Source organism: Amphibalanus amphitrite, unplaced genomic scaffold, assembly GCF_019059575.1.
Source record: "Amphibalanus amphitrite isolate SeventyFive unplaced genomic scaffold, NRLGWU_Aamphi_draft 001723F_arrow, whole genome shotgun sequence".
Classification (NCBI taxonomy): Eukaryota; Metazoa; Arthropoda; class Thecostraca; order Balanomorpha; family Balanidae; genus Amphibalanus; species Amphibalanus amphitrite.
In genome coordinates, this window is record NW_024883216.1 from 101950 (window position 1) to 114763 (window position 12814).

A 12814-nucleotide genomic window follows, 5' to 3' on the forward strand; every position below is an offset into this window, starting at 1 on the left:
TTGTGTGACGCGTCATATCTGAAACATATTTCGTGAGGCTCCAAAACCATTCAATTCATCTCCTTCAAAAGAAGTTTTATGTAACATTTTCGATGTGTTTTTGGGCTTAATTGCTAGCTCCATTCATCCTATCTTGCGTGAGGATAGTCATCACTCGGGGACCAGTCGTTGAAAGCAAGAAACAGCGACGAGGAGAAGGTCTTGTAAAAAGTCGCAGCGATTGCATTGAGCATTAACCCGCGCCCGGCTGGGGGTCCTGGATTTCCACGCCCTGCTGGGGGAGGGGGTGTCTGAACACCCCCCCCCCCTGCTAACTCGGCTCCTGGGCCACGTAGCGATACGCGGAAGGCGGCGTTCGAAAGAGCGCCAAAAATAATGCCGAAGTCACATCGGTCAAATTTTTGGTCAGGTCAAAGGTCAGGTCACCATAGGTCATTGAAGGCAAAATTTTGCCGATTTCCAGGTCGAATGTCGACAATTTCCAAAAAGCCAACGCATAACTCGGGAACCAATAGAGCTACAGCGCTGCGGGAAAGCGCATTCGATAGCCCTATTAACGCCCTTTCTGAGTAATTCACTCAGATTTGACCTAACGTCAACGGTTTTGCCTGCAGGGGGCAAAAACTGCAAAAATAGACGATTTTTTCGGAAACATTTTTCTGCAATAACTTTTGACCCAAGCCTTGTACGAGCATACTTTTACCGGCATCGTGTTCCTCTCGTCAAGACGCATCGGATGAACTATAACTTGACCTTGAAAGGTCAACTTGAAAATTTGACCTCAGGTCAAGGTCATGACCTGACCGGAAAGGGTCATGTTGCATATCAGTCGATCCGTATCGTCGAGCTGAACACATCTGAGGCGTTTTCATCGCTCTAGCATGCCTCTATCAAAAGTTATTTGCGAAAAACTGTTAGATACCATTCGTGACCTAAGATGACCTCAGGGGCATAAACAGGGGTCACAGACACCATTTTCATGTTCAGTGTGTCTAAACCACTTGTAGTTCAGTGTTTGGGAGTGTTTATAATGTCATTTGTCCAAAAGAGGCGCATTTCAATGTTCTCCCATTGACTTATAATGGGGAGGTCGCAAAATTGACCTGACCTTAGGTCATCGATATCAAAATTCTGAGATATACATTTTGTACATGCTATTGCTCTTAGCAATCGCTAAAAGTTTCAAAGCGATCGGTCACTCGGTGTAGCTATGGCAGACATTGAAACTTTTTATGAGGCGAGGCCACTTCAAGTGACCTGGTGACCTGACCTTGAATGACCTTGATCTGAAATTTGAACAGCATGTGTAGAATTGATGTATGATAAGGTGTACCAAGAACGGCGGAGCGGAGCGCCGCCGTTTTTGAGATATTCGCGAAAAACCACAAGGGGGGGTGTTCAAACACCCCACACCCAGCAGGGCTCGGGTTAAATGACGAAAATATTTTTACCCCCACCGCCTCAGGCGATCATGTGCCGTCACCCACCTGGGTTAATATACCCTAAATGACTTCAGATACTGACTACCTTGAGGCTTTTTTTGCTATTAAACGATTGCAAGGTCATGTGACGTCATCAAAGGTCACCAAAGGTTTTTTGCTAATAACTCCTTACAGGAACGAGATAAAGCCACGCGGATTGTCTCATTGTGTTCAGCTCGTCAAGTCGCATCGAATGATAAACATATTGACCGTAATTACCCAGTAATTACTGGGTAATTACGAGTTACCCAGTAATTATAATAATTATACCCAGTAAGTCGAGGGTAATTACCCAGTAATTGTTTTTATGTTGTCCAGTGACCAAGGGTGAGCAACATCATCCGAAATATATGGACTTGTGAGTTAGATATTATTATCCCAGAGAATAATCCGAAAAGTAACTATACATAGCTAATTTCCTGGGAAAAATGACTTTAAAACAACAAACATAATGACCTTGAGATCACGTGACCTGAGGTCAACCTTTGACCTTGACCTTTCGAGGTTAACACAACAGGCATGTATGTTTCGATGCGGATTGCCGAGAGGATCACGATGGTGCCATTGGTTGGTTCCTAGCTTTGCGATTTCGAAAGTTATTCGAGAAAAACTCTCCCCATACCTAGCATCACAATTTTGCCTTTTTTAACCCTGTGACGTCATCTGTGACCTGACCTAAAAATGACCTGGGTAAAAATTGTTGACCTTGTCTGTGCGTACCCCATGCTGTTTTCTTCTTGTTGCTATCTTGCTTTGTTCTCGAGATCTTAGAGGGGCGGGGGGGGGGGGCGCGGTCCCCGTCGGTTCTAAGTTGGCGCGGACCGCCGTCGGTGCGCGGGATATACCCATATGGACCGGAGAGAAGTTGTATGGTGCTGCCGGTTGGTACTGGTACTGGTGGTACTGGTGGTACTGGTGGTACTGGTACTGGTGGTTCTGGTGGTTCTGGTGGTACTGGTGGTACTGGTGGTACTGGTACTGGTGGTACTGGTACTGGTGGTACTGGTACTGGTGGTACTGGTACTGGTGGTACTGGTACTGGTGGTACTGGTACTGGTGGTACTGGTGGTACTGGTACTGGTGGTACTGGTACTGGTGGTACTGGTACTGGTGGTACTGGTACTGGTGGTACTGGTACTGGTACTGGTGGTACTTGTGGTACTGGTACTGGTACTGGTGGTACTGGTACTGGTGGTACTGGTACTGGTGGTACTGGTACTGGTGGTACTGGTACTGGTACTGGTGGTACTTGTGGTACTGGTGGTACTGGTACTGGTGGTACTGGTACTGGTGGTACTGGTACTGGTGGTACTGGTACTGGTGGTACTGGTACTGGTGGTACTGGTACTGGTGGTACTGGTACTGGTGGTACTGGTACTGGTGGTACTGGTACTGGTGGTACTGGTACTGGTGGTACTGGTGGTGCTGGTACTGGTGGTACTGGTACTGGTGGTACTGGTACTGGTGGTACTGGTACTGGTGGTACTGGTACTGGTGGTACTGGTGGTACTGATGGTACTGATGGTACTGTTTTTCGTCAATAACTCCCGATCAAATGGAGCTAGAGTTGGGAAAGCCACCAATGGACTCGGGAAGACCTTCCGAATCGAATGATATGCCATATGATAAGGGTTGCCCAGCTTCGTGACCTGAGGGGTTCTGACCTGACCTTGATCCGAGGTCAACTGCTTAAGTTGACCTCATCCTAGCAAAAAGTATACCATTCGATGCACCTGAGCTAGGCGAACACAATGATGCCAAAATCGGGGCCCTGCGGCCATTTTTTGCGAAGTTATTTACTAAAAACCGAACCCGTAACTTCAGTCACTTGACCTGACCTCAGACGCTACCGGTTAAATTGAGACCTTAAAATCGGGTACCAATCGCTGCGACTTGTTGCGGCACACACGGTCGTTTTTTCCGCGAGGCTCTAGCTCTATTAGAAGCGAAACGGCGTACTGGGGTCGTATCAACCCCTCCGAAACCCATTTTGTTTGCGGAAAAATGAGGATTTTATAGAAAGAACACCTTTCTAATTTTTTGCATGTCGATTTGCAATGACATGAAGTTTATTTTGGAAAAATAAAAATTTGAAAAATTTTGGTCCCAAAGGTCATTAGAGGCAAACGAAAAACGATTAAGGTTTTTGCTCAACAATGAAAATTTTTCTTTGGAATTTTTAAATGGTAATACTAATTTTTGATTCATCGCAAGCTTAGTGTTGTTAACTGTTTGTTGGTAGCTTAACCCGTTCTTGAGTTATAGGCCATCAAACTCACCGTTACAAACCGAAGTTAAAAAATGTAATGCAATATAACTCAAAAAGTTTTGATCTGAGAAGTCTGATATTTTGCCAGGCGTCTTTGGGGCCTATGATTACCCCGGATGCGGATTGCCGAGAGGATCACGATGGTGCCATTGGTTGGTTCCTAGCTTTGCGATTTCGAAAGTTATTCGAGAAAAACTCTCCCCATACCTAGCATCACAATTTTGCCTTTTTTAACCCTGTGACGTCATCTGTGACCTGACCTAAAAATGACCTGGGTAAAAATTGTTGACCTTGTCTGTGCGTACCCCATGCTGTTTTCTTCTTGTTGCTATCTTGCTTTGTTCTCGAGATCTTAGAGGGGCGGGGGGGGGGGACGCGGTCCCCGTCGGTTCTAAGTTGGCGCGGACCGCCGTCGGTGCGCGGGATATACCCATATGGACCGGAGAGAAGTTGTATGGTGCTGCCGATTGGTACTGGTACTGGTGGTACTGGTGGTACTGGTGGTACTGGTACTGGTACTGGTGGTACTGGTGGTACTGGTGGTACTGGTGGTTCTGGTGGTACTGGTACTGGTACTGGTGCTGGTGGTACTGGTACTGGTGGTACTGGTACTGGTGGTACTGGTACTGGTGGTACTGGTACTGGTGGTACTGGTACTGGTGGTACTGGTGGTACTGGTACTGGTGGTACTGGTACTGGTGGTGGTACTGGTACTGGTGGTACTGGTACTGGTGGTACTGGTACTGGTGGTACTGGTGGTACTGGTGGTACTGGTGGTACTGGTACTGGTGGTACTGGTGGTACTGGTACTGGTGGTACTGGTACTGGTACTGGTGGTACTGGTGGTACTGGTGGTACTGGTGGTACTGGTGGTACTGGTGGTACTGGTGGTACTGGTACTGGTACTGGTACTGGTACTGGTGGTACTGGTACTGGTGGTACTGGTGGTACTGGTGGTACTGGTACTGGTACTGGTGGTACTGGTGGTACTGGTGGTACTGGTGGTACTGGTGGTACTGGTACTGGTGGTACTGGTGGTACTGGTGCGGCCGGTGGGCCGGAGGGAGGGCGCCGGCTGACCGGCTGTCCGGGCCACCCCGCTGTGCCGCCAGTTTTGGGCGGCCTACGTGCCGTGCGAGTCGCAATACAAGAACGCCGTCCAGATGGCCCTGGAACAGGTGGACCTCATCAAACGACTGGTGCACCAGTACTCGGACTACCTCAGTCTGGCGCTCACTGCCGAAGGTAAGATACTCTCTCTCTCTCTCTCTCTCTCTCTCTCTCTCTCTCTCTCTCTCTCTCTCTCTCTCTCTCTCTCTCTCTCTCTCTCTCTCTCTCTCTCTCTCTCTCTCTCTCTCTCTCTCTCTCTCTCTCTCTCTCTCTCTCTCTCTCTCTCTCTCTCTCTCTCTCTCTCTCTCTCTCTCTCTCTCCCTCTCTCCCTCTCTCTCTCTCTCTCTCTCCCTCTCTCCCTCTCTCTCGCTCATCACTGCTCAGGCAATCTTCACTCGGAATTCATCCAACAGCTGCTGGTGTATTTCAGGTTATAGGAAATAAGATATGTGCCTGCACTGCTTGTTTCGCGTCGCAGTGAATTCATGCGGCACTGGCTAATTTACTGTTGAATGGTATTTCATTCAGGCTGATTTGTTGGTTGTAAACAGAGGTGTGCACAGAAACGTGCGGAGGTTTAGATGAAACGGCCATTCCGAGGGCTTTATTGGGTCAACTTCGGGTGACCCGGGGTGAGATCGGGTCAAAAGGGTCAACCTACGGTCAGGCTGGATCAGGCTAAGTCAGCTTAGGTCATACCAGGTCACCCCAGCCAGCAATCAGGGGCGTAGCCAAGGGGGGGCATAGGGGCTATGGCCCCCCTGGAGCCCAAAAGGGCCCCCATCGCGGTGATATAAGTACGGTAAGTGTCACAATAAAAGTAGCGTAAGGGCCCCTCGGGGCACTCCTCTGGGTTCGCGGGGGCCTTTCGGGCCTGAAACCTTTCCGCTAGGGCCCTCTGGGCTCTCTTCATTGGTTATAAAAGGGCCCTTCGGGCCTGAGGCTTTGCCACTGGGCCCCTCGGAGCCCTCTCCATTGGGTTCGCAGGGGCCCTTCGTAATTTTAAAGGTAGTGTGCCAGCTTTCCTGGACCGTATGGAGTTAATGGCCCAGATAAGGAGAACCGGATTTTTAGAACTTATCCATACCTTCAAGCCTCATGGAAACGTCTTAAATTCTTCAAATTTTGAGTACCCCAGTGCGAAATTCGCCCCGACGGGTTGTCGGTCGTACCCCAACCACATTTCACACCACTATGAACAATAAATGCACACACTGAAATCGCTTTTACCGATAGGCTCATCCAATCAAGTTTCGATAAACCCGTTCATCATCATCTCCTGCGGTTTCGAACACGCATGTTCGGTGGTGCGGTAGACCGCGCCCAAAGCCAGGGCCCCGGTAACGTGAGGTAGCCGAGTCGGGGCAGCGTGCGCTGACCCAAGCCGGGGCCGCGCGTCCTCCCGGTGTCATGTGATAGCCCGGGGCTGCCCGCGGGGATGCGGTAGACCGCGCCCAAAGCTGCGGCCCCGGCTTGGGTCAGCGCACGCTGCCCCGACACGGCTACCTCACGTTACCGGGGCCCTGGCTTTGGGCGCGGTCTACCGCAGGTGGCTTCTGCTCATACTTTGTGGTGCGGTGGTGGTGCGTTTGGCCGCGCGCTCTGACTTCGGCCAAGAAAAATGCGTCAGCTGATCTTTGTCATTTCTGCCACTTTCATGTGGTGAGATGGGGTCATAACTTTAGAGACGGCTGTTTCATATCAATTATTTTACATAAAATAATATTTCAAACCATAAATTAATGTTCGACAGCCAAATTAAAGAAACAATACCAATACAGGCTTACAGTTTAAATTCGACATTGTGTTGTCTACGATTATACAGCTGATAACTCATTCCCGTACGTCGTAACTCTATAATGACCTTTGCTTATTGTCGCATGTGCGCCGCATTCGCGATTGTTGCCGACGCCTGTTTGCAGGTCAGCCCACTACAGTTGTTATACATATCGAAAAACCGATAAACTTTTAGGCGAAAAAAGCACTATTTTAGGCCCATTTTTGATTTTTTTTTGCGATATTAGGTAAAAACAGAAGCTTCTTATCCTAGGAAAAATAAAATGGGAAATTATTGGAAGGTGGCACACTACCTTTAAGGTAGTTAAGCAAATAACTAGTAACTATGTCAGGAAATTAAGAAAACGTTGGACCCCTTCGCTCACATGGGCCCCTTTCGGTCTGATTGGCCCCCCTGAGGAAAATCCTGGCTACGCGCCTGGCCCTGTCAGGCGTTCAGGGGCCCCTTGGGGTCCTTAATATGCTCAGAGAGTTTTCCTGTAGATCAGAGGACTCGTCACGCGCGCTCAGGGGCCTCTTCATGCACTTAGAGGGCCCTGTCGTGTACTCAGAGAGCCTTTCTGTGGCTTAGAGGGCCCCGTGAAGCGATCAGGGGCCCCTCCATGCGCTCAGGGGGCCCTGTCGTGTATTCAGAGGGCTTTTCTGTTGCTAAGAGTGCCCTCGTCAAGTTATCAGGGGCCCCGTCAAGCGAAGTTAAGAAGTTGCCACTGGGGCCCCTCTGGGCCCTTTCCATTGGTTGTAGAAGGGCCATTTGGGCCTGAGACCCTGCCACTGGGCCCCTCGGGGCCCTCCATTGAGGAGCAGGAGCCCTTCAAGCCTGAGACCTTGCCGCTAGGGCCCCTCTGGGCCCTCTTCATTGGTTATAAAAGGGCCCTTCGGGCCTTAAGTTTTGCCACTGGGCCCCTCGGGGCCCCTTTCCATTGTGTTCGCAGGGGCCCTTCGGTTCTCTCAGTTCTAACATTTTTTTCATTTTCTAATTTTTTTAAAATTTATTTGGGCCCCTTTCAAAAAATAGTGGACGAAATTCGATGACTTTTTGGATTTTGAGGGGGTTTACCTTGGGCCCCTGTAAGTTTGGCCCCCTCCTGGAGGAAATCCTGGCTACGCCCCTGCCAGCAATTCGCTTGCGCTGAGCTGCGGCAAACGTCGGGTAGCTTGGGCTTAGCTTGCGTTTGCCCACTTCAAAAGAGTAACTTTGATGCTTTAAAATATATGGTATGCTGGCAGTGGCCGATCCAGGGGGGGGGGGGCAAAATGAGCATTTGCCCCCCCCCCCCCCAACGGCTTAATTTTAACATTACGCCTATGGACGATGCATGGAAAGAATCGATAAATTGTTATGGTTTGCCCCCCCCCCAAAAAAAAACTCTGAGCTGGATCCGCCTCTGTATGCTGGTGCTGATTACGTTTTGTTTGAGTCTTTCGCATGCTGGCCCCTTATGCACTCAACCCTACCATACGCTACACAACCCTACCCTACCCAGAAGCTCTACTCAACACATACCAAACCATCCTTTACTTCTTGCCTTACCCGTAAGACGCTGGTTGTATCAGTCACCACCGCGGGTAAGAAGATGCTGTCGGAGAATCCCGCGCAGCACTCGTGCGTCCTCTTGTCTTCCTCGGGGCTGACACTACGTCATGTCGTGATAAGAAGTGGAAGCAGCTGCAGTGCGCAGGTGACAGTACCTGACATGTTTCTGCAACGCAATCAAATCTAGTGAATACAACAGTGAAATACTTACGTGTCGCTCTGTGTGGCTTTTCCCCGCAACCCGCCACGTGGAGGCTGCCACATCGGATTGCGTCTCTATTTAACGCCCGAGACCCCTCACCGGGTGCAGAGCGCACACCTCTGGTGAGGGAAGACACGGCGGCCGTGGGCAGCGGCAATAAGGCCCCCCGAGAAGTACTCGGTGTGTGCTACTCGCAGCCGATTGTATAGCTGGGGGCAAACGCCCATTGTTAGATGTGCTCTCAAATATCAAAATATATCAGCAAATATCAAATATATCATCAGAGCATATTAAACATGTTTTATAACATGCCACTCAATACATTGATTTATCCTCAAAATATAAGTTGCGCTCGCGCATTGGAGGTCACCAAAGCCAGTTGCGGCATTATGTGTAAATTTTCCACTTGACGGCGCATTGGCTCGCCAGGATTGATCCGTCCTGCATCACGATCGGCCGGCTGTTTTCTCTCTACTCTCCACGTTGCTCGTAGCGCTCTGGCTACCCGTCGCCTCTGCGACTCGTGGATCTACCGGCCATCACCTCGGCCCATCACCTCCGTGTACACCACATTTGGTGTTGCGCCTTGGCCACCTCTGGGCAGCGCGATCCTTAGATCCGCCGGCCGGCCGACCCGCGATGCAGCCACGTACAGCTGCCCGTGGCTGAACACTGGCTCCTCCAGAAAGACCGCGACCCGACCGAGCGTCTGCCCCTGGGCTTTGTTCACCGTCATGGCGAAACCTGGCCGCACGGGGAACTGGTGACGCTCCCAGCGGAAGGGAAACGCGTCATCCGGGGGCTGGAGTGGGAGCCGTGGAATAAGCACTTGCCTTCCGGCGTTTTTGCCGCAGGCGATGGTGGCCTCCATGAGTCGCGGGCTGATGATACGACCAGCGATAAGTCGCGTGTCATTGCACAGTCCGTCAGTGGCGGACAGATTACGAAGTAGCATGAGTGGCATGCCTGGCTTTATCATCAAGCAGTGAGGTGGGAAGCCGGGAGCGCGCAGAGTGTTAAGATACTCATGTGGGATATCCAGCTGCTCGGCCTCCTCCACCAGACTGTCGGCGCTCAGCTGGCGGACGGCCTCTCCGGGGAAGCGCTCGGTGACTGTGGCGTTCAGCTCGTCGACCCGAGTGTTTCGCGGCGCGAGCACAGCCCGCGACGCCATCCACTCCCGGTCGCCGTGTCGCCCTGCCAGGTCATCAAACACCCAGTCAATGACAGCGTCGATATCCCGGCAGTTGCTGGGGTATTTCGCCACCCACCGTTTGCTGGGGGGGGGGGGGGCGTTAAACGCCCCCAGCCGATAACTCGAGAACCAATAGGCGCAGCGAAACGCACGAGGCGGCAAACGAAAGAACGCGACGAGACGCTTCAGATGAGTACTTAAAAGTTGATTTTTGAGGTCACAGGTCGGGTCAAGGTCAGGTCAAACACCTGAAATCGGCCTTTCAGTAGCATGGACTTCAGGACTTCGCAATGGGCGCCTCTCGTCATAAACTCTGTCAAAATGGTGCACAATCCATAGTATAAGGCCTACAAGAGTGTCAGCTCCATGTAGGGGTCAGTCAAGCATAGGTCAGGGTCAAGGTCAGGTCAACCGGGTAGGCACATATCCCCGAAAATCAAAACTGATATTCGCAGCCCGTGACACATGTTTTATGGGTAATTTGGGGCGTAGAACACGATGGTGACATTCATTTTATCATATGTGTACGTGTTTGGCTAAAAAAGTTTAATTTAAGAAATGCATGTATCATAGTCGTGAAGTAGTCACGAGAAATTGTCAAGATTCAGTTCAAGATTTTGGAAAATGCGGAACGATAATCAATAATCGAAGATAGCCATTTGATTGTTCATGGTATTGGCAGTCTAATGGCGTTTACAGCATGTCTGTATGTCTATTCTGTGATTTTATATGATTTTTTGAACATACGCCGTTTTTGGTCGAAAATTCAAAAATCATGACGTCACTAAAACCTCGATATCTCAAAAATTTTCCGACCGATTTTTTTGAAACTTTGTCACAATAAACTTAAATCAATTCCCTACAGGTACCCAAAATTTGGCGCGCCTGCGGCGCGCCGTTTTTATGCTATGGCCCGGCGAAAAAAGTGGGGGCGTTTAACGCCCCCCCCCCCAGCAACTCGCGGAATATCGGCGTCCATCACCAGGTGCGGGGGCAGCTGACCAAACCCATCCTCGGGGCCCTCTGCGCGCCCCTCTCCCAGCTCGAGCAGCCAGTCACAGAACGCCCGCAGCTCTGGACCGTCCGGCCCGGCTGCCCGCCGCGCCCGCATGTTCTCCAGCAGCGGCGCCACAATGAAGTGGCGCCACAGCGCTGACCGCCGCAGACAGGCGTCCACCACCTGTGCGCGGGTACCGTGCCTGAAACGGACAACAATATGCATATAGAAACGCGCCGAGACGGCCACTAATGCTCAGAAATGGCTGTTTAGCCGGCGCCCTGGTGGGGGTCTAAGCCACAGGGGGAAAACTAAAGCGTTAACATTTTTCGGGAAACGTTTTTCTGCGAAACTTTTTCATCAAGGCTGTATTGTCGATTTTATCAGCGACGCATTCCGCTCGTTGAGACGCGTCGAATGAAGTATAACCTCACCTCAAAAGGCCGACTATAAAATCTGACCTAGGGTCGAGGTCGTGACCCTACCGGAAAAGGTCACGTGTCATAACTGTCTATTTGTGTCGTGTAACTGAATCCATCTAACTACGTGTTTGCATCGTTCTAACATGTTTAAGTTATCGCAAAAAAAGCTGGATGACCCGTCCAGCTTTTTTGCTACATGCAAAAAAGCTGGTGACACGCGCACCGACGCGACGGGGGGGGGGGCGGATATCCGCCCCTCTGAGGTTTTTCGCGAATAGCGGAAAAACCGCGGCGCGAAATTTGGTACGACAATTATCTCATCAATTTTACACATGGTGTGCAAGTTTGAACCTCCTAACTTTTAAGGTCAGGTCACCAGGTCACTTTGAATGACCCAACCTCAAGTCACTTTTTTGCAACTTTGTCACCGTGCCAGAGCTACAGTAGATGTCGGAGGCCTTTGAAAGTCGCAGGATGTTATAAGTCTTTAGTAGCTACAATTTGTATATCTCGGAATTTTGATATCGGTGACCTACGGTCAGGTCAATTTCTCGACCTCCCCATTATAAGTCAATGGGGGAAAAATCAACTCCCTGTTTTTACCACTAAAACGGGTCGGAATGGCCCCATATACCATACATGACATCCATTCATATACGATCAACCTTCACTACCTTGAGGTCTGTTGACGCGACGACTCCCTGGCAATGCCATCTATAAAGACGAAACAATACTTTCCTCACGCAAATGTTGCACAGAGCACGCACCAAATCCAACTCACACTCTTCCGAACACTGTTTGGCGCTTCTTCGGATGATTCGATACGAACTCACGAAGGATAGCCTTCGGATCCAGCTTTCTGGCGCGGTCACTGTGCGTTGCAAGGACGACCAGATTGGACAGCCTGGCCTGACTCATAGTGGACCGCAGTGGCGTCTTAATGCGACTCAGGGCGCTAAAAGAACGCTCGGATGACGCTCCGCTCATCGGGACTACCAGAATTCGAGTCGCCAAACGGAGCACTTCAGATAGCCTCTGGCGACACACGAGGCCCTCTTCCACGATGATGCCGACAAGTTCACTGATTGATGCGACTGGAAAATCAATGGCACTACACTGACGGATCACACTCAGCTGTGCAGCAAGAGCGTCTGGATCGATGTCACCTGCAGCGGACCCGTCCTCGTTACGGTCACCCACAGCTGCCATTATTTCTTTGACTCGTGCAGATGATACATCTTTTTCTTTCCCGAGCAGCAGGTCCCCCATTTTTTCCAAGCGCTCAAGACCAGGCTGATCGAAGCGGCGTCTTACCTCGCTCGATATCAGGTCCATGGCTTCCATGAAAGCTCTCCTGATCGAGGCCTTGGCGCTGAGAGCTGCAGGGGGAGCTGCGTTCGTACAGTGTTCCAGTCGCTTCGGTGGTCGGCTTGCGCGGGGCTCCTTTGGCGGGTCGATCGGTGCATCAAGCGACTTACTCTTCCGGGCACAGTCTGTCCAGAGCTGGTCGAAGCCAGCCTCACGAAGCGTGCGGAGCGTTTCGAGAAGCATGGCTGCTCCTCGACGGACTTCTCCAGAGTTCACCCCTGGGCGCTGCAGTGCCTTTGCGAAGAGCTCGCAGGGACGGAATATGCGTTCGCATAGCATAAGGGCGAACACCGTCTCGTAGTGGTGGAGGTGTTGGAGATGATGACCCCTCACCCGGTATCGAACATCGGGCGATGCAGATGCATCGGCTGCGACGCCTTCAAGTGTTAAGATGATCGCGTCGTACTCGTCCAGGAATCGTGACACTGCCTGGCACCTG

General features: G+C 50.9%; 2 protein-coding genes across 2 annotated transcripts in view; one reads left to right on the top strand and one right to left on the bottom strand.

The window, feature by feature from the left end:
- Window positions 1-8602, top strand: part of LOC122374836 — a 97591-nt gene extending 88989 nt beyond the window's left edge. The window contains exons 5-6 of the mRNA XM_043353843.1: window positions 4863-4995; window positions 8502-8602. Coding sequence (XP_043209778.1) covers window positions 4863-4995; window positions 8502-8602 — 234 coding nt within the window. The remainder of the gene's footprint in view (window positions 1-4862; window positions 4996-8501) is intronic.
- Window positions 8603-8922: 320 nt separating this feature from the next.
- LOC122374838 lies at window positions 8923-11925 on the bottom strand. Its single transcript, XM_043353845.1, has 3 exons — window positions 11789-11925; window positions 10591-10787; window positions 8923-9590 (listed from the first exon to the last, which is right to left on the bottom strand). Exons 1-3 carry the CDS (start codon window positions 11923-11925, stop codon window positions 8923-8925), a joined length of 1002 nt encoding a protein of 333 aa, XP_043209780.1.
- Window positions 11926-12814: the final 889 nt, after the last annotated feature.